This window comes from Egretta garzetta, unplaced genomic scaffold, assembly GCF_000687185.1.
Source record: "Egretta garzetta isolate BGI_Z169 unplaced genomic scaffold, ASM68718v1 scaffold70, whole genome shotgun sequence".
In the NCBI taxonomy this organism is placed as follows: Eukaryota; Metazoa; Chordata; class Aves; order Pelecaniformes; family Ardeidae; genus Egretta; species Egretta garzetta.
In genome coordinates, this window is record NW_009258539.1 from 4,953,889 (window position 1) to 4,973,935 (window position 20,047).

Consider the following 20,047-nt stretch of genomic DNA (forward strand, 5'->3'; position numbering starts at 1 on the left):
AAGTGGGGAGAAAGGGGGAGAGAAGGAGTGCAATCAAAACCAGTTAAAAGGTTTGCGAATATTTCGGTGTGGCTTGTGCAGGAATGTTTGGGGGGCGGAATTTGTGCAGGAATGTGTGTGGAGGGGGAGCATTGCTCTCCGCTCCTCCCGCTGCTGGTGTTGCTCAGAAGCCATATATAAGGAAGGAAGATAAGATAACTGTATTTTATCCAAACTGATCAAGTTATAACAAGGGAACTGTAATTCAGCTAGTGTGACAGTCAGGATATCATCTCTTGATTTCAGGTTTTCAATCCTGTGTTATTGGCTCTGCTGACAGCGGTGAGAGACAAATCTCTCTGCTGTTGGCAGAAACAGAGGAGTTCACACAAGCATAGTGCGACAGAATTCCCCACATGAAAATTATCCGTGCTAATATAATATAATCATCCTTTAATGAAGTGGTCCTGCGGTTCCCAAAGGATGTGCTAAGTGAAGACTATGCTTTCATCCCACGGAATTATCAGTGTATTTAACGTGCCAGTCACACCAGCGCCTAGGTGTCACCAGTATCCGTTGCTGCTCTTCTCCTTTTCAGGCCTGGCTTTAATTTCCTTTCTACCTTTGCAGCTTAAGTCGGGTGAGAAAGAGGAAAATACGCCATGTGAGCCCACTTACACTTTTATTTGTTGCAAAATATCCATGATTTAAGAGCTAAGTTACCAATTTAATTGACCTAAATGTAGAGCCAAATTGAAAAACATGTCTTCTGAGCATGTGCCATATTGCAAAACTACTGGTTGTGTGCATTAATGCTTTTTTTATGTTGGTGGCTTGTTGGAAGAGCATCTCGAATACTTATTTCCGCACATATTCTCACCCTGCTTTAGCTGCCGCTCATCAAGAGGCCTTGCACTACACTTCCCATGTCTTTCTGACTTGCAAGCTGTAAAGGGCCTTGTTCACCAGAGTTTGAAACTCTGGCAGAGGCTTTGCTGCAGCTCTATTAAGGATGCTACAGCATTCCCAAGTGTGGTTGAGGCTGCCTGAAACTGCTGAGCTGGCATTTCACTTCAGACGGTGTGCACAATAAGGGCATACACACAAATCCTCCCCCACCGGTCCAACCCCAAAGCTCACAATTAAATGGCCTTTGAAAATGGCAAAGAGGCTTATGAAGAATAGCCTCGATGGAATCTAACCTTTCCTGGAGCTGCCCTTGTGTGCAGAATTGTTGATAACTTTCCGAGCTGAAAGCGTTCAGTTGAGAGGCAAACACCTTTTAGCTGGAGCGAAATAGCTGCAGCCTTCTTGTGTTCTGCATGTAAAGTACCAGCAAAATCTGCCCTGGCTCGGTACGGGCGCTCAACCTCTGCAGAAATCACAGCGACCAAGGTTCCGTTCCCTTTAAAACCCTTGCTTTTCCTTGCTAGAGCGCAGAGGCGTACCGAGGGCTCCCCAGTCCCTCCTTGCTGGGTCTGGTGCAGGGTAGCAGGCTGAGTGGTCTCTGGCCGACTTGCCCGGGGGTGGCTGTACCAGCCGGGTGCGGGGCACTCTGCCCCATGGGTAGTCGCTGCTGGGAAGGCGGCAGGGGCAAGAGTTAGGGGTCTCTCCTGAGTTGACTTCTGTAGCCTAAAGAAAGGCGTATTTCCTCTGAGTTGCAACTAAGTTTATATAAGTAAAGCAAAGGGGGGAAAAGAGGGGAGATGCACCTGCCCTGCAAGTGCAGTCTTTGCACTTGCAGAGGAAGCAAATAAAATCATTCCTTACCAAATGTACATCTCCAAGGGAGTTAATCTTATAACCGTGAAAGAAAAGCACACTGAGTAGTGGTTTGGGGTTGGTGGTATTAAGAATATCTGAAAACAGTTGGAGTCCAACGTTTCTTTGGCAATGGAAACTTTATTTACAAGATCTTGGGAAAATAAATCAGTTGTGTATTTCCAGGAAGATTAGTAAATGCCATAAGCTTAAACTGTACACACTAAATTCACTGATATATGGTTAGGCCTTACCATAAAAAGGGAAAATAAAAAAAAAAAAAATCCATAAATTACCCATGTAATGTTGATTAGTGATTAACTGTAATAGTTTTCCTCATCTAAGATTATCCTTTTATTCTTCTATCCAACACAGGCATGGGATTCTGTAATGCTATGTAGATACACCTTTGCCAGATATCTGATGGCTTTTAAATATTTTAATGGGGAATCAGTGCCCTTGAAGGCTACCGGGTTAACAGCTATTGAATCTGAAGTGGTCTAGTTTATCCATAGCACAGTCTGGGGCTGCCAAACTAATTTCATAGGGGAAGGCAGGCAGATAATTTTCAGAGGTTTCCTGTGACTGTGTGCAGAAGTTCTTTTTCTCACTTTTGCGACATGACGTGGCATACAAACTGTGGTGCAGTTGCTGTTTGAATATCCCCCGCTTCTGGGGCTAGCTGCCAGTGGGGAAGCAAGCCAGGGCAGTCAGGCTCGTGCCTGGGGAGCTCTTGATCTGGGACAATTGACAATGGGTGTGAACAGACTGCGGTCCCAGGTCTGTAGGTTTGAACGTTCATTTGGGTCTGCAGTCTGTTCACCTGAATCGTGACATGCCTGGCTGCAGGGTTCTTCCGTGATGAGTACGCTCCCTTCCTCTTTTCCTTTGGGCTGCTCTTGGGTAAGCAGAGGCTTCAGGTAGCCAAGTTTTTAGGGACTCAATGTGTAAGTGAAACTGTTCCTGTTTTCCTTCAAAAATGCACTTTATACCTGGGTATAGTAAAAGCTGCTGGTGCAACATTCTCTCCGCAGAACCTGCCCATACCAAGCGTGGTAGGAAAGGCAGGAGCTCAGCTGTAGGTGGCTCAGATCCACAGGTTTTCACTTGAAGCTACCCAGTTTCTGCATTTAGAAAAAAAACTAGACCAGGCTCAGATTTCTGGATGTGATTGCAGGCACCTCCATTTGCAGGACTCATTTTTTACCAGAGCAAAGAACAAGACTGCTTTTGCTCTTCTAGTGTCCTCCTCCCTCTTTCACTGCCTTCAGCCACCGCAGGAATTAGGAAGGGGAGGGGATGCTGAGGTTGATGAGACAAGGCTTGTTTAAAGCCTGTGCTCAACTAGGCTGTGGCATCATTTTCTCCTTATGCTTAGTGCTTATGATCCCCTTCCTTCTTTTTTGCAGTTATAGTGCAAAATCTGGAAATATTATATATAGTAAGCTACTGAATATACGGAGGTTACTGTGCCAGTAAAGTATTCACATGGATCAAATAAATAGCCTGTCTTTTAAGACCGAAATTAAATCACACTAAGAAAACATGTCACGATTTTCTTTTTTCCTTGAGTAGGGGTGGTGTTAAAGTGATTCACTGAATATTTTACCCCTTCTATAAAGCCTATAAAGGGTAAAGGTGTACTTGGGAACATCGCTGCCGAAAACAGAACTCAAGGACCGTTTGTTCTCTAAAACAACCTCATCATAGCAGTCTTCCAGCACACAGTTGGGTGTACAGGTGCGTTCAACCCTCTGGCGGGGTTCTGGTTTAGTCTCTTGGAGCTGGAAGGTGTGTGCTCTGGATCAGGTCCTGCTCTCCTGCATATTTTCTCCCGAATGATGTGTGCGTGTTGGAACCAGGATGTTTGCTTTTTAAGTACAGAAATTGCAAATGGGATTGCTAGCAACCGTGTGCCACATATGCTTTCCAGATATTTTTTTTTATGAATATTCATTGGCATCTTTTAATGTAGCGGAATTCTTTATGAACAGGACTTTATTTGCTACAGGATAGATAAGGAGAATTTCAAGTTTTCTACGTTAATGGAAACGTGATCACACTAGCTATACTGTCATTTAAAAAAAAAAAAAAGTGTAACCTTAGGAGATGTGAGTTGCTACTACACCCGCTAACACTTTATTTTGTCGGCTTTGGCAACATGTTGTGTCGCAAAGCTGAAGACTGCTAGCCTCAACGCAGGGACTGTCCAATTTCCATTCTAGTCATATTGCAGCGTTATATAACCCTGCTTTACCTTTTCGCTGGCTTCCCAACACCTCTGCTGCCTGACACTGCACAGGGACCTCCAGGGCGAGGGAAAGGGCCTGGGAGTCCCGGGGAACAAGAGGAGCAACCATAGTCTTTGCTAAAAGAGATCATCAACACGGGGGGTGCAACTCATCAGCCTGAAAAGTGGTGTAAGCTGGTGGTTGGGTCAGTGGAATGTTGCGTGGCGATTTTAGTGCAGATGTTTGGACCGAAAGGAAGGATCGCAGCCGTTGCGTTGGGTAGCTCTTACCAACCACATGGGAAAGAGCACATAGGGTAAAGCAGGCCAAAAATACCATCGATCTCAGTATCCGGTCAGAATTTGCATAAACACTTTAAGAACTAAGCCCTCTTAAATGTCTGGCCCCAAGTTTGGAGGAACTAGAGAAGGATCCGTATGAAACAAAGACTTTTTAAGAATCGGTCGGTATGCTCACAGATTCCCCAAAACATCATGGCATATCTGAATACTTGCTGTCTTCTTAATATTAGCACTGCTTTTAATTTTGTTTCTTGAGCCCGTGCCTAAATAAAGCCCTCAGAGTTACGGCCTCTTGTTGAAAGAAGACAAGCCTGCTGCTGCTGAGACCCCCTGCCTGAGCTGCTGGCGATGGTCTGGCACCGTGCTCTGATGCGCAACCTGGATCACTCGCTACGCGATGGAGAGATTTTACTTTGCTAACTTTCATGTTTTGTATTGTAGCCATGAGACGCAAACGACCTGCTGGGATCATCCCAAGATGACTGAGCTTTACCAGTCTTTAGGTAAGACACCTCTACCGGTTGTTTGGTTTTTTTCCAATCAAATGAATTTTTAAAGCAAAGATTTCCAGAAGTAGTAAAAAACCAAAATGAAGTGAAAGCGAGAGGCAGTGCTTTTATCAAGGTTAAAGTTTTCTGCAAGGGAAATATGGAAGGCATAATAACACATTTCAAACATGCAGTGGAAAAAATAATATTTCAATTAGCGCGTTTGGGATGTGCGCTGGGTTTACGAAGTAATTTGGGTGCATTGTTGCAAACTCTTACTGAAAGACTGGGACAGAAATTAAAAGAAGAAAAAAAAATCCTGAATCCTTTCACTGTCTAATCTGCTTTACAAAAGGCAGATGAAAAAAAAATCAAATGAAGCTGCTGTTAATGTTGACTTTTGGATGGTAGGAAGCCAACTGAAGCAATTTGCCAAACTGCGTTACCACTGCTTTATTTTTAAAGCACTTTCAATACTTGGAAGGCATGGCAGCTGTCATGATGTCATTCTGAATACCCAAATTGCATGCTTATTATGACTTCAGATGTGCTTCTCTGGTAGAGGTTTTTTTTTATTTTTTAGCGGCTTTGGATTTTATTAACAGAAGCACATCTATAAGATAAAATAGGTCAATCCATGCTGTAGTATAGGCTGCTTGGCAGACTGTTTAATAGCTAACTCCTTGCTTCTAATGGTTCTGTTAATAAATAATAGAGGGTATAATAAAAATTAAGCTATTTTTGTCAAAGAAATATCAGTGTATATGCTGCATTCATAAAGGAGGTTATGTCTGTACAACACACGTACATAAACCGGCTTTAAACAAGCCAGCTTGAACACTAGGGCAGTCACATCTAGCATTCACTGCAGGCTTATTTACCATGGTGAAAAATAGCTTAAATTATCTCCTCCTAAACTCTAGTTTAGCTGTTGAAAACAGTCTAATTATGCCAGCATAATCTATTTCAAGCTAACTTAGGTATCTCTACGGTGCCCTGCAGTTAACGGCATACCAAAAATCTTTCAGAAAAGGGATACGATAAAATGGAATGAAACACTTCAATTTGAAGAGTTTTTCCTTACAGTGTTAGCACTGTGGCAGCAATTTGTTTAAAAATTAACCAGAACACAGCTCTGTGTGTCAAAAAGGGATATAAAATGTGTAAGTTCAGGCTAACCAAATGCAAAAGCAGACAAGTATTGACTTGCCATTTAATTATAACACATTGCCCTGTTTGTCTCCTTTATATTTCTACTCGTAAAGTGAGTGGTTTTAAAAGATTCAGGACAAATAGTAATTGCACATGCAGACATCCCTTTAATATCGGTAGATCTTCAAACAGTTGTCTGTTAATTGAACCACACTCTGACTCTGCAGCCTTCTTTGATCCAGAGATTGCATGGCACTGTTGTTGGTCAGACCTAAAGTCCTGTTGCAACTGCTTCTCTTCTGGTATTCCCCTGCTTTCAGCTCGAGTACTCTTGAATATCGAGAAGTGAAGAGGTAACTACATATAAGGGAGGAAGGCATCCTGATGGGTTCAGGTCAACAGTTCAAAAGATGTGTGACTGCTGAAGTCAGTTTGCATTTAGTTTAACTGAGTTTATCACTTCGAGTATCACCCAAATGTCAAGAGTTTAAGATGTCGTTATTTCTTACTGCATAAAGAAGGAACATGTTTAGGCTGATTTTGTTTCTTTTTCTTATAAAATCCTGATGTTTCCCTTTTTAGAAGTGAGGAATGTCCAAAAGGGCAGTCATCTTTCTGGCTAGTTTTATTTCTTTAGGGGTTGAGACCAACTGCTCATTCATATGAAAGCAACGCTGATTTTAGCAAAGGATGTATAATGTGCATTTTTACTAATAAACCTAGGTGTTCATACGTGTGTACAAAACAGATTAGACAAGGTGATTCTTTGTGCGCTGCCACATGGGGTGAAGCTTTGATAAAAGTGCCTACTGGATAACCTAACAATTTATTTTATTTTATTTTTGAATTGGGTGTATTCATCATTGCCTAACTCTCATACAAATTGCATAATACAAGCATAACCCGTTTAGTCCTGAACAGAACCCTTGATGTATTTTCGGTGCTTTGCTTTGCCTCAGGTCAAAACGGCAATAATGGAATGTTTGAAGTCTTTTCAGACTGTTTAGTAATATTTTATCCGAAAAGATATTATTAAAGTCGATTTTGTATTGCCTACTCATTAGATCCTATTATTTTTCCCCACATTAGGAAGAAGCTAGTAAAGAGTTTAGTATGTATGCATTTTAAAAATCTGGTAGAAAACATGAATTCTGCAATCCAGGTAAATCCAGGCAAAAAAGTGACACCGAGCACATCAATGCTGTCAAGAGTTTTCATTTCCATTTTCCAACTCCTACACTTAGCCTGTAGGGAATAATTGAGCTATGTGATGTAGCTCTCTATACGTGCCAGTACATCATAATTTCCTTGTGTCTAATTTAAATTCTTACAAATTACTGAAAGCTTAATTTTTTGAAGTGAATGAGGAATATGCACAAGATAACGTTCCTCATCTGCGTATGTCTTTGAGACACAAGAGACACTTCTGTAAGAAGGAGTAATATCAGTTTTGTTCTTCACATGTCCAAGTCACACACCTACAAACTGCTGCATTATGTTTTGCCAAAATAGATGGATTCCAAGTTTCAAACTTACTGGCTCAGCTTTCTGTTTTAGAGGTTTGGGTATTTATAAAAATGAAGCTAAATTACTTTGGGAGCATTATTTGGTACTAGTAAAAGAAGGCAGGAACGTGCTGTGTACACTTTTGTACCTGATCATATTGTCGGTCTAGGAAGTCCCGTGCCCTGTCTTCCATAGGCACTGCATCAGAGAAGGCAGAAAGAACCCATAGGAAGAAATTCTAAAACAACCTGCCCTTGAAGGAAGTATTCTCAAACTCTCTTGGAGCTCATTTGTTGAAACATGGCCGTTTACAAAGACACGAGTAATAGCGGTAAAATACTTGATCTGAAATTCAATACCACTCCCATTTTCTTCTAACTTCCCTCTGAAAGTTTTCAAAGTACCAAGAACTGTTCCAGCTGCTTTTCTTTCCAAAAGCAGTTCCCCTGCAGCAGGTACGCTTTTTTACGCCTTTCTTTTACAGCCCCCTTACAAATTTTCTCATCCTTCATGCTGGCTCCGGGGCATCACTAAAATGAGAATTTGTGTTATTTTGTTGTCCTGGAGAGTTCAAGGACTTTTGGGTGAGGGGAGAGGCAGAAAGAGCAGGAATCAAAGTGGCCTGGGATTGCTTAATTTTTTTCAGATTATTTTCTGAGAGTGAGCATTAAATGGCAGGCAGCTTAGCTCAGAATGATAGTATTTTGCCTTTAAGCTGAAGATGACTCTTAACTTGTGCAGTGATGGCCCAGGAGAACTTTGCCTGGCATGCCATACTGTTAGTGCCCCCCCTCCTCCAGCCTTCCCATGTAATGTCAGTACGAGTCTCCTCAAGGTGCATTAGTGTCACTGCGAACAGTAATTGCAGTAGCAGGCTGCAGTCAGAAATGTTGCGGTGTGCATCTGTTTATCTCTCCCGATCAACCAAGCCAAGCCAAGAGGGTGAAAAATGCTCTCACCCTTGCAGACTGCAGTGCACTGGTGACAGCTTTCCATTTAATTTGGAGGGATCGGGTATGTGTGTGTGGGGGCAGTTCTCTGTGGAGTACATGGAAGAAATGTTGGCGTTGCTTAACACAAGTTGGGAGAATGCTGGAAGTTGCTTCTGAGCCTTCACTACGCTCTCGGCAGCAGCTTTTGTGTTGATCTTGTGGCTGGCTGCTCTTGTGCAGCAACGTGAGCTTCCAACTCTGAATGACCGAGGTAGATAAACTTTATCATAATTTTTGGTTTCTGTATTTTGATTTGTCCTTCTGAAATGCTTCCTGAAGAGGCTGAACTGCCCCTCTCTGCCATAATAGTTTTTATTACAAACTACTAAGCCATGTATTGAATATGAGGTTTTATTCATATTCAACTAATTGATTTCCATGTTTGTACTAGTAAGACATGTGCCTATGGCACACACAAATCATTTGATTTCTACTGAAATCCAGTGAGATAATACATATGGTCTGTCTTTAAAGGTTGCTTATTCACCGGTGTCCTTTTCAAGCTAACTGCAGTCCGAATAATAAAACTTCTCATTTCAGAGAACAGGATTGGCTGGCTTCTAACCATCCTTGGATAGTAGCCAGAGCTAGAGTAGGTCATGTTTCTAACTGTGCGATCGCATCCTGTGTAGGCATACAACTAATAGACAATAAACGTAACTACGGCAGCGAAGTAGAAGTTAGGTGGTAGAGGTTAACTGTGCATCCCTTGAACATGAAGCCATAGGCATATTAGCAGTGAAGGGGGGTGTTACAGAGAATAAGGTGATGTTACGTTATGGAATAGGTGACCAGTATGGGAATATTTTGCTCAAGAGTATTGCACTCCTGGTTTGCAAATGGACACCTTTCATTAACATTTTCTTTGTTTGATATTTATTTATTTATTTTAGGGTCTTCCATTATGACTACTTCTCACTAGCAGACATGAAGGCTTTCTGACCTTTCTGACTGCAAACTTTACTTGCATCCCAGCCCCTTGATGGGGTGTAACCCAGGTGTACATCATATCCGTTCTTACGCTTCTGGGTTAGCAGGCTGAAGAAAAGCTATTGCGTGCTAAAACTAAATTCCCAAAGGTCATGTCAGTTGGTCCAGCTATCGGGATGCTGGCACATGCTATGGTGTTCAGCCACTTGGTCTAGATGCAGTCAGTAGCGTTTTGGTTCCCTGGGTACCTCCCAGTTACTAATTTGCAGAGACAGTATCAGCTTTTTTACTCAGTGGGACAGGTCTAGCACAGCGTGCCATATTGTTTCATGGAGAGTGGTTAAGCTGTATGTCTGTATGTATAGTAACACTGTTTACTGTTAGTTATTCTCAAAGCAACATAGATGATAGCATTAATTATTGTTATAATAAAAAAGTCAATGGCTGAGACTGATACTAAGCAGTGTTACTTGATTAATTTCTTTCCTTTGTGCGTTTGTCTCATTTGCATTTTTAAATTACAATTCCTAAAGAGGTGATATATGTCACTATAGGGCATCATTAGAAGATTTATATACGGGGTTTGGGCAGCAGGAAGAAACCCAGCATTCTTATCAGCTGGTTAGGGAATTGCAGCTGTATTGAATCAATGGGAGATGAAGCTTCTTGAAAAGTCAGACTGCTGTTAATGTCTGGTAAAACATGAAAGCTTAGTGGCTGGTAGTGGAATTATGGTGTATTCAGGACTGTACAGGAAACAGTTTTTAACCTCAGTTAGGTAGGCATTGTCAGAGACAACAGTGACATGTAATTCCCAAAATAGTTTATCTACTGCAAGCACTATATTTATGAACAGCTATATGAGCATGCCACAAGCTATGGTTGAGTAAGACTTCCAGGTTTTCAGGTGTATCATTGTAGGTTCACTTTTTTTTTTCCTTGCAAATAAGTGAGAGTAAAAAACCACAAACAAACTAAACCAAAAAAACCCAAACTCTGTAAATCTTACCAAATGAACATGAGGATTTGACCTGATGAGATCTAATTTCTTTTGAAGAAGTTGGTTGTTAACTTTCCAAATTTCACTTTTGAGGTAGTTATCACCTGAAGCACGCAAGCTGCTCTTTTCAGTTTGATGGTGTCCAGGCAGTGAGAAAATTGCAGTCCATAAAATCAAGTGAAATCCCTATGTTTTGTCCTCGTTAATTACCAAGCAATTACAATAGTAATATTCACAATAATATAAACAAGTAACTCTCTTTCAAGTAAAAACCAAGGTGGTTTCCAGGTTGAAAGGACTTCTTGAGATGCCCTCAGATTGCATTGTGTGTGAGAGAGACTAATTACATGAACAACCTTTGACGGGAGGTAGTCTGGCCCATCCCAGAGCTTTTAGACACTCAGCGAGATTAGTCTGTCATAGAGGACAGTACATTATCAAATGAAACATCCCAGGCATTCAGCACTCGCAGCAGCTGGAGCAGCTGTAGGGTGGGGTTAGTCTGTTTAAGAACCACCATGGAAAGCAGTTCACTTGTAACACCTTACTTAAAACCTGTTGTCTGGTTTAAGAATAAAAATAAATGTCCCTCTCTGCTGGGTGCTAAACCTCTTGTTAGATATTGTCTTTTTAAAAACTTACTGTTCTTCTTCAGTTTTTTTATTGCTTTTAGTTTCTTACCAAATTATTCCACGCAGTAAGACTGAAGAATATGAGGATCTGTTTTTCCTTTAAATTAATTTTCATATCCCAATGTAAAGTCTGGAATTTAGCATGGGAGGATTTAAAAAAAAAAAAAAAATCTGCAACATCTTGTTTGTTGATACTGTGTTGGTAGTCAGTGAGGCATTCCAGCAAGTGGTTTGAATTTTTGATACAAATCACTGACCACTTCTCAAATGAGTGGTTTTTTTACCTGATGATCCTCTGTCAGAAGGATCTGCTATGTGTAATTACAGCTGTTTCTACAGTACTGTAGAAATACAACACTGAAAAATGTGTTGATGAGGTTGTCTTAGCTCTTTTGAGAAAGAACATAGCCCTTATGTTTTGAGATTTCTCTCAACATGCAGAATTATGCAGAAGAGGTTAGGATTGAATTGTATGATCAGCTTTCCATAATATTTCTGATTTCTTCCCATCAGCAGTCTGGAACGCTCTTCATTAAAGCTGCATGTGTAATAAGAGCACTAGTTCTTGCTCAGTGTTATTCATATTAATATGAATGAACATAAGAATATGAACATGAACATACTCATATGTTGTAGGCACATGCTGGATGTGGAGGAAATCACTTTTCTAGATAACCTTCTCCCTACTGCATTAGTTGCCGTGAAGCAAAGGGAGGCACTTGTCATGTCTATAATGAAAAGAAGAAAGCAGCAAAAGGAGATCTCCTGATTTCTGAGTGTCACTGGTGCTTTAGCACTTTGAATTCCTTTCACCATGACAGTGGGAGGGCTGCGGGAGAAGCTTAGGAAGATCATGGAGAGATCTTACTGCTGTGTTGGTGGGAATTGTTCGTTGCTGCAGAGGCATCAGCTGTAAGCACCTGCCCCATCTTACAGGTCTTCTGTAAGGCCATCTTAAATCTTCTCCCCTGGAAGAACTTAAAGCTCCCTTGCGCAGAGAGGTTGTTCTTGGCTGAGTGACGGGAGAGCCGTGATTTCTCTTTGCTCTGGGATGTAAATATGAGCGTCGCCAAATACTCCCGTGTGGTCTTTTCCTCAGCCTGTTCCTTTCTAGGGGCCAGGTGACTTTCTCCACTACATCATTATTTCAGACCGTAAACAGATTATGCCCTTTGAGCATTTACACTCTATGATCAAAGCTTGAAAGTTACCTTCTGAGTGAGGACTGGGAGCATCACTAAACAACCTGCAAAAGTCATATATACCCCGAGGGCTTTTCAGCCCTCTGACCACCTCATAGGGGTGACAAACGGCACATAATTTCTAGGAGCGGGAGGAAGGGGCCGGAGGAAAGCATGTGTGGTATACTAAGCTCTCCCACCTGCTCAGAGATGATGAAAGCTTTGGAGTCAAGACTTAGCGGGCCCTGACTCCTTTAGTGGGCTGCCTTTTTTCCCTCAGGACCCAGGAAGGGAAAAAAAAACCAACAACCCCCAAAGCACAGGGAAGGAGGAACTACTGGTGTTTCCATAGGCCTTTGGAAGGCTGCTGCTGCTTGAGCCTCCCTCCTTCCCTCCTCCGCAAGTTCCCAGCAGCGGCAGCTGGCTTGCGGCCAGCCCGTGCCTGATGCTGCCTCGCTCAGAGTCTTCCTCCCTTGCTGTTCGTGGTGACCTTACCTCCAGCACACCCGAGTGAACAAGTCGCATTCCCTGGCAGTCTTTACGTTCTACGATTCATTTCAGTGGGTTCATATACCAGCAAGGGAAGTATTTTGAAACCAGTTAGGAGAGGCCTGGGCTCCCTTCATTTCTCCACAGAGCCACACGTTTGTTCCAGCAGTAGCTCCGCCAGCAGTTTCATGGGAGTAGGCGGAGGGCAGGGAGGGAGGGGGGACACAGGACTAAATCATTAAGATGCAGTGACCTCCAGTGACTGTCAGCACCTGGTAGGAGAGCTGCCCGTCAGGAGCGTGGAGGTAGTGGTGGGAGGCGAGCAGCTGACGCAGGGACAGTGACTGGCCATGGGCAAGTGCTGGTCACAGCATCGAAGGAGGGAGCGGAGGCACGTGGCGGCTACGCTTGGCCTCGGCACGTAATGCCAAAAGCAGGCATCGCTGCTGCTTTCCCAAAACCTGAGATAAGGGCTTTGAAACTAGCTCCTGACATTGCTTGTTGGTCATTTCCTGCTAGCAGATGCTTCTTGGCAGCAATGTCATTAAGGTTGATAACAAATTCAGTATCTATTACTTATACAGGAAAATAGATGTAAACTACAGCACTTCCCGGATTAAATGTCTTCATGGATTGTACTTTCTGCCCTCATCAAGGCCTGAAATATGCATACATATTTACTAATATTTCTTAAAATGTAAATAATAAGTAGAGAAGCTTTTTTTTTTTTTTTCAGAATACTCAGGGAAAATTTAGGGAAGGCTTCATTTTATCAAATGCTAGCCGTAATCTAGTATATATTCTTTTCCAGAATAAAAGTGCAGATTTACAACAAGAGTACAAAACGTAACTGAAATCAGTCTGTTTGCTAGAGACTGCTTTATTAATTTCCCTGCGAGACAAATTAAGTCACTTCACTTAAATTGCTCACTGCATTCCACACCACAGTAAGGCTTCTGGACCTGTCAGGGTGATTGGGAGGGAGGGGGCTGGCAGGAACAGTGCACAGGAGAACTAAATTAAAAAGGTAGATGGAACTGTGCAAAGAAAAAGAAATGATATACAAAGCTGAAACTTTCCCTTCTGCTGTGAGATGTGTTTTAGAAACGTTCCACAGCTTTTATTAAGGTATACGAGACTGCTGAATTTTCAAACCTCAAATTACTCATTCAGAACAGCTTAATTAAAATTAATGTAATTGAGACCATATTCCCTCTGCTACCTATACCTGCACAGCATCGTAAATGATGTTGGGATGGTTATACCCAAGCTACCGCATTGCAAACAGCATTGTAGCACCTGGGTGCACATGCCAGCACTGTTTTGTATTTGCCCTGTTTTTCATCATACTCTTTCTCTTAAGAGTCTGCCGGGCTTAGAGGAAGTTTATTGGGCTAAATGGACCCTTTAGTCTGAGACGGTATATTTTTTTTTTAATGTTCTTTTTGTATTTGCATAGTAATTTATGTTTTCCAGACACTTTCCCATCATGAACTCCTTAGGCCCCCTGGGTTTCATCAGTAAATTAAATGCATTCAGGAGTGTTGCTGGGCGCTGAGACTGCCTGGCACAAACAGTCCATTTCTGTGCTGGAAAACCCTTAAATTGCAAGATGCCAACCGATCTGCTGGGAACAGTCCCTAGACCGCTCAAATGCCTGGGAGCGTCTGTTTCCAGGAATTAGCTGGGTAGGTGACAGGGCCAGAAGCTTGCCAGCTGCAGGCTGGTTTTCCAGTGGCGGGGGTGACCGCACACAAGTGCCCCCCAGCTGCTCCCCAGTTAGTTCCCAGTGCAGCGGCCCTGTAGCATCCTCGGGGGGAGCTGGCAGTGCCACCTGGGAAAGAGCAGCCGTTCCTGGACTTGGCCCCAAAACAGTGACCTTGACGGCTTACCCGGCTTCTCTTTGATGCAGGTGCCAGCTTGCAGCTGCGCACAGTTAGCTTGGGTGTCTGTTGATCTACTCGCATAAATAAAAGCCCTTTGCCGGAGTTGTGCGCTCACTTCTGCATCCCGAGCTCGATTCTGAATGATGCGAGCGGAGGTGTACCTGCAGTGTAGTCTTGGTACGCCAAATCTAGTTGTAAATTAAGAGTTAGCCAATGTACCAGTACTGATGGCAGGAATTCAGCCACAGTAGTTTCAACCCTGATTTCACTGAATTTTATCTTCGTTCTTGTTGTAAATGGGGTTTGCCCGAGGCCACCCTCAGCAAAGCCAGGGACAAGGCAAGAATAAGCTAATCTTCCTCAGCCTGGTTTCATAGAAGAGAAAGACACAAATGCAGCTTCCTGGCCAGATTTAGTCCAAGACAACCCCTCTTTCTTTACAGTTTAGTCTAGCATTCACTTCTTAGACAACTGGTCAGTTGCTGTGCCTTGCTGTGAAGATAATCAGAATGTGGTGCTGTATAATGCTCGAGTAGCCGGTACTAAGCCTCCTGACTGAGTGTGGTGTGACTGGTTTGGTGCGTGGCCCACCTCGTCCCTGCAGTGTCCCGTGAGGTTTTTGCGAGCTGTGGTTAAACTGTTCAATGGGGACTTGTGCTGAGGTCCTTATTTTGTTAACCGTGCGAGAGGGCTCTAGCAAAAATCGCGCCACACTGTTTGTTCCTAACCAGGTGCCGTTCCCCGCTGTGCTCCTTGAAGCCCAGTGGCTCCCCACCATTTCGGAGGTGGGAACCTGGAAACTCATCTGGCTGGGTGAGCTGGCTTCTTGCCAGGAAGGCTCTACATCTCAGGGCATGGTCGGGATCTGCTTGGGTGGAAAGCACAAAAGTTTCATTGTTTTTTTTCTGAAGTTTTTTTTTTAGCAGTAGCTGAGAGTCACCCGCTTTTTCCTGGGAAGAGCTGTGTAGCCTGGCTGGTGCATTGGGCAGACAAGGAGGAGTTTCAGGTTCTTATCTCTCTCAGTGCCTGCGGTGTGAAAGGCTGCCGTGTTTTCAGACAACAGTACTGCAGTCACTGATGTCCTTTCAAGTGCTCTTAAGTTCAGTGCCTTTGAACGAAAGGAAGTAACACTTTAGGACTCTGTGTTTTTCTTCTGGATGATTGATTGTCAAAGTTTGAGAGCGTTTGCTCTGCAAAGTAGAGTTTCTAACGTGCTTTCCCCCTCCCCCCCTCTGTTCTTGTAACCAATGAGTGTAATCTTCTAGTTCAACAACATCTTCATGAGTGGTTATTTCTAAGGTGTAAAGCTGATCTTTTATTTTAATATTTCCCCCCTACAGCTGACCTGAACAACGTCAGGTTCTCGGCCTACAGGACTGCCATGAAACTCCGCAGACTGCAGAAAGCCCTCTGCTGTAAGTATGTGCCCATGCCTCACCTGCTGCCGGGAAGACTTCATGACCAATGCACAAGATTATTTGCAACTTTCAGAAGCAGAAAAACACCCCCACTGTTCCCCAGCTCTACCTGGTGGATGGAAACCTCTCACTGAAGGGTCTTCTTTTGCCAGCGGTTTGCACTTGTGAAACCAAAGTGCTGGGTGGTCTGCAGATCTGTCCCTTGTAAGGCAAGGAGGAGTGGATCGAAAACAAAACTAACATCCCCTACGTATTTCTTATCTTTATACTCTTTAGCCAGGTACTTTCACTGTGCTCATTACTGGAGCCACATCCTGTGTCAGCCACGGCTGTACAGCTTGAGACCAAGAGAACAGGATTGTAGTGTATTGGGAATGGTGAGATTTTGAGTGAAATAATCAATCCAGAGCTGGATTTGCTAATGGCTTGTTAAGCTGAATCTTGAACCCCGAGGGGTTGTTGCCTTTAAACAAGATCATCACAGTAAACATTTAGCTTCATTTTTCCCTGTCGTTTGGTTACGTTCAGAAGTCTCTCATCAGCCATACATTAGTGATGTGCATATTCTAACACTTTAATTCGCTCAACTGGTGTATGGTACTCTACCTGTCACCAGGAGTTGCATTTCCTCTTCAGCTTATTCTAACCTGAGAGCTAAATAATTTGCTCATAGCTTTCTTGGTAGGCCAATCAGTTGCCAAAGCAAGCAGTTTATTAGGCGGTACAATTTGGAGGGTTATTAAAATATTTTAACATTCACTATTCAGCATATAATTACAGGGTTAAATTTCCGACACAGTTGCAAATGTCTCAACTGTTGATTTATCTCAAATTTGGATTTGTTCACACATGCTTTCTGGAACCGTGTCAAACCTCGGTATTTTTGAGCATGTTTGCTCAAAAAAAAGACGTATAAGCATGCGTGAATTCCACTAATGAACAGACTTAATTTCTGAATTTATAAAAAAATAGAAAAGGAAAAAAAAAAAGGAAAACCATAAACAATAACTGAAAAGTCTCGCAACATAATGAAAGATTTGAACATGAATGCAGTGGAAGAGAATGAATTATGATGATCAGAAATACAAACATCTTTCCAAGGCACAGCACTCCTGCCACACTCATTGTGGAAAGGTAGCATAAAGAGACTGGAGTGATATGCAGTGAAAGGTATTCATAATCACTGCAGCACTGATGTAAGGAACTAAAATTTTTGGAATTACAGGTTTCTCTAGCTGGCAGTGTGCAAGTGTAACTTGTAACAGGTTTTTATGGCTGAAAGTGCAAAACTTTCCATCCTGTTTTATCAGTGTTACCCCGATTCCTACCACTGAATAATTCATCTTGGACTTCACAGTGTGGGATTGTAATTATGTGCTGAAGTCAGTTCATCTCTTGAGGTTACACTTAGGTAGATTTTCTGAGAATGGATGTTTTCAGAGACATGCAGTGGCACTTACACTGATTACTTTAGCACATTCTTCATACTTGTATCTAAGGAGAAGTATTTAAGGAATTTGGTGAGCAGTCTTTATTCTTACAAATATTTTTGCTTGGAGACACCATCGTTGTATTTGTGTATTCTGTGATTTCAGTGTCACTTGTGAACTCAGTTTAATTAGATTTTTTTTAAAAACCCAAACTCATTAAAAAATTCTTTTTCTGCAGTTTGGCACTAGTAGAAATAGAGCACAGTACTGAGTTTCAGGGCTCCTATGCATAGCGAAAAATCCCTAAATTCCACTTGCAGTAGGTGCTGCTTTCAGGTCTTTTTATTTCAGTTTTAAAATTGCAGAAGTTTAAATATATATGTGTGTGTGTGTATATTCTTTTCTGCAATCTTCATAAAAAGGAGAGCAGTTTTGTTTACTGAGGAGCACTCTAAAGGTGTGTGCACAATAGAAGGCCCGCAGAAGTGAAGGCACAGCCTATTTCACAGGGGCAAGAATAGAAACACTTTTAAAAATGGGCTATTCTTAGACTTACTTCTTTTCAGTTTGTAAATCAGCCCAATGAACATTAAGACGCTAGGACATTAAACCTAAAGAAGAATATGGAAAATGGTAATCCGTAATGTAAACGCTTATGTGTTGTGTTAACTTAGAAGAATCTAGTGTGTGGCTCTATCATCCCAGCCTTCGAAATTATTGTGGGCAAGCCAGGTGTAGTTATTGCACTGTTTTTTGAAAATGTATGGTTACCTTTGATAATCACATCAAAGCATGCTGACTTTCTTGTTTTGATACTTGTCAAAGATCTGATCTTCAAGTGCAAACCACATCTGAACATTGTGATGTCAATAAAATGAGATGCATTCACAAACTTTTCTTGGAGATGCAACAAAAGAAAATATTCAAGAACTTCTGTTAGGGTGCCTTTTTCCTTTAATTTTATACAGGCTAGATTAAATATTTTTTTTTAATGTAGCAGCCAACAGCAGCGGGTTACAGAGGATATGATCTTGCATTCTGGGAACACCATTAATACTTTTTATCACCAGCCATATGTTGAGTTTTCCCCAAGTTCAGTATGTGACCTTCACAGCATACTTTCTCCTGCCTGTTAATTGTCACTTTCTGTCCTCCAGTGGGTTAGTTATTCTAAGTCATCTTTTATACTTCTCCTGCAATCTGGCCACAGGTTGGTGTCTAGTTACAAACATCCTAATGTTTTTTTTCTCTTGCCTTAGAGGACAAAGAAATATTTATATAGATGACTTAGATTTCAAAATAAGCCAGAAGCTACTACTCACACAAATTTTTGAGTCAGTTTTGGAATTTTAAATAGGAAGGAACAAAAGTGTGACAGAGAACCACAAAAAGTACAAAGCATAAAGTGGCATGGTTTATTTCAATTAAAGCTTTGCAAGTCACTTAAGGCAGTGAATATACAACTCATCAATACACCAATCGGACTGTTGGGGCTTGTCTTTTGAAAGTCTGTCATTCATGTGACCTCCGTATTTGCTTTTAGGAAAGAAATACGGAATTCTTGGTTCTGGGAGAGGACCCCCCCCCCCATTTCTTTAATCTTGGTGGGAAATATGCAGGAGGAGCTTAATGTGGCGAAGGCCAGAACCACTCTTCTTCCCATAGAAAGAAGTTCCCTAAGGCAGAGCATGGTGGCAAGCACTTTTTGCTTGTTATAAGATGAACATGTGTTATTAACTTCAAGATAGAACAGGAGGTTGATGAAGAGCAGGGTGAAACGCTTTTCAGAAGTTGCTGCTTATTAGTGGGAAAAGCTTTCACAAAGTGGAATGACCCATGTTTAGCAGTAGCTGCGTATATAATTAAGCTGCCACTCAGATGCCTGAGGGGTTCATTTAATTACTGTTGATTCATAGTCTCAAAGGAACTGAGAGTTCAGCCTAAAGCTTGGAGTTAAAGGTGTTGTGAAGGCAGTACTCTATTTCCAATTTGACTAATAAATTATTAGAAGAAAGGCGGCTTTCTGAGACTTGGGAATGGGTCTGATAAATATGCTTTTGCGGGATATAATACTGACCTTAAAATAACTGTATTTTTATATGCTAGTAGGTTAAACATAATATTCCAAAAGATTTTCTTTTAATAAATATCTATATATTAATGTGAAAGAAGTAAAATTCCAATAAAACCCTGCATAGAAATACAGATTCAAAGTTAAATTTCTTCGTATAACAATGGCAATAGCATTCCAAGCTTTGCTTATTCACTCTAGAACTGGGTATGTTAGGTCCACAGGATGAAATTTTCAGAAATGCTTAAGGGATTTAGTAGCAGAAGTCCCTATTGATTTCCAATAAAATATATACTCCTGAAATTCTTTTGGCAATTATAAAATCCCAGTGTACTGTCCATGCAGCATTACCAAGCAGCCTGGTGTGCAGCTAAAATATTCTTCATCTCTGCTAGGACATCAAAGGGTCAGCTTCATCCTTGATAAAATAGGATGCTCAAGTGTGAATTTGGCAAATGTGCCCTTAAGCTGGATGAAGTTCTTAAAAAATTCCTGTATGGGGTTCTGCATTTAGCCTCTGCACACTTTTTTTTTTTTTTTTTTTTTTGACATTACTGAGAGATGTTGTTTACCAGGACTCAATAAAACACATTTTTATT

The 20,047-nt window shown here is 41.8% G+C and overlaps 1 protein-coding gene across 1 annotated transcript in view; it reads left to right on the top strand.

Moving 5' to 3' along the window:
- DMD (dystrophin) overlaps positions 1-20,047 on the top strand; it is a 1,215,125-nt gene that overhangs the window by 1,131,397 nt on the left and 63,681 nt on the right. The window contains 2 exon segments of the mRNA XM_035901725.1: positions 4,715-4,776; positions 15,870-15,944. Of these exon segments, the coding sequence (XP_035757618.1) occupies positions 4,715-4,776; positions 15,870-15,944 (137 nt within the window).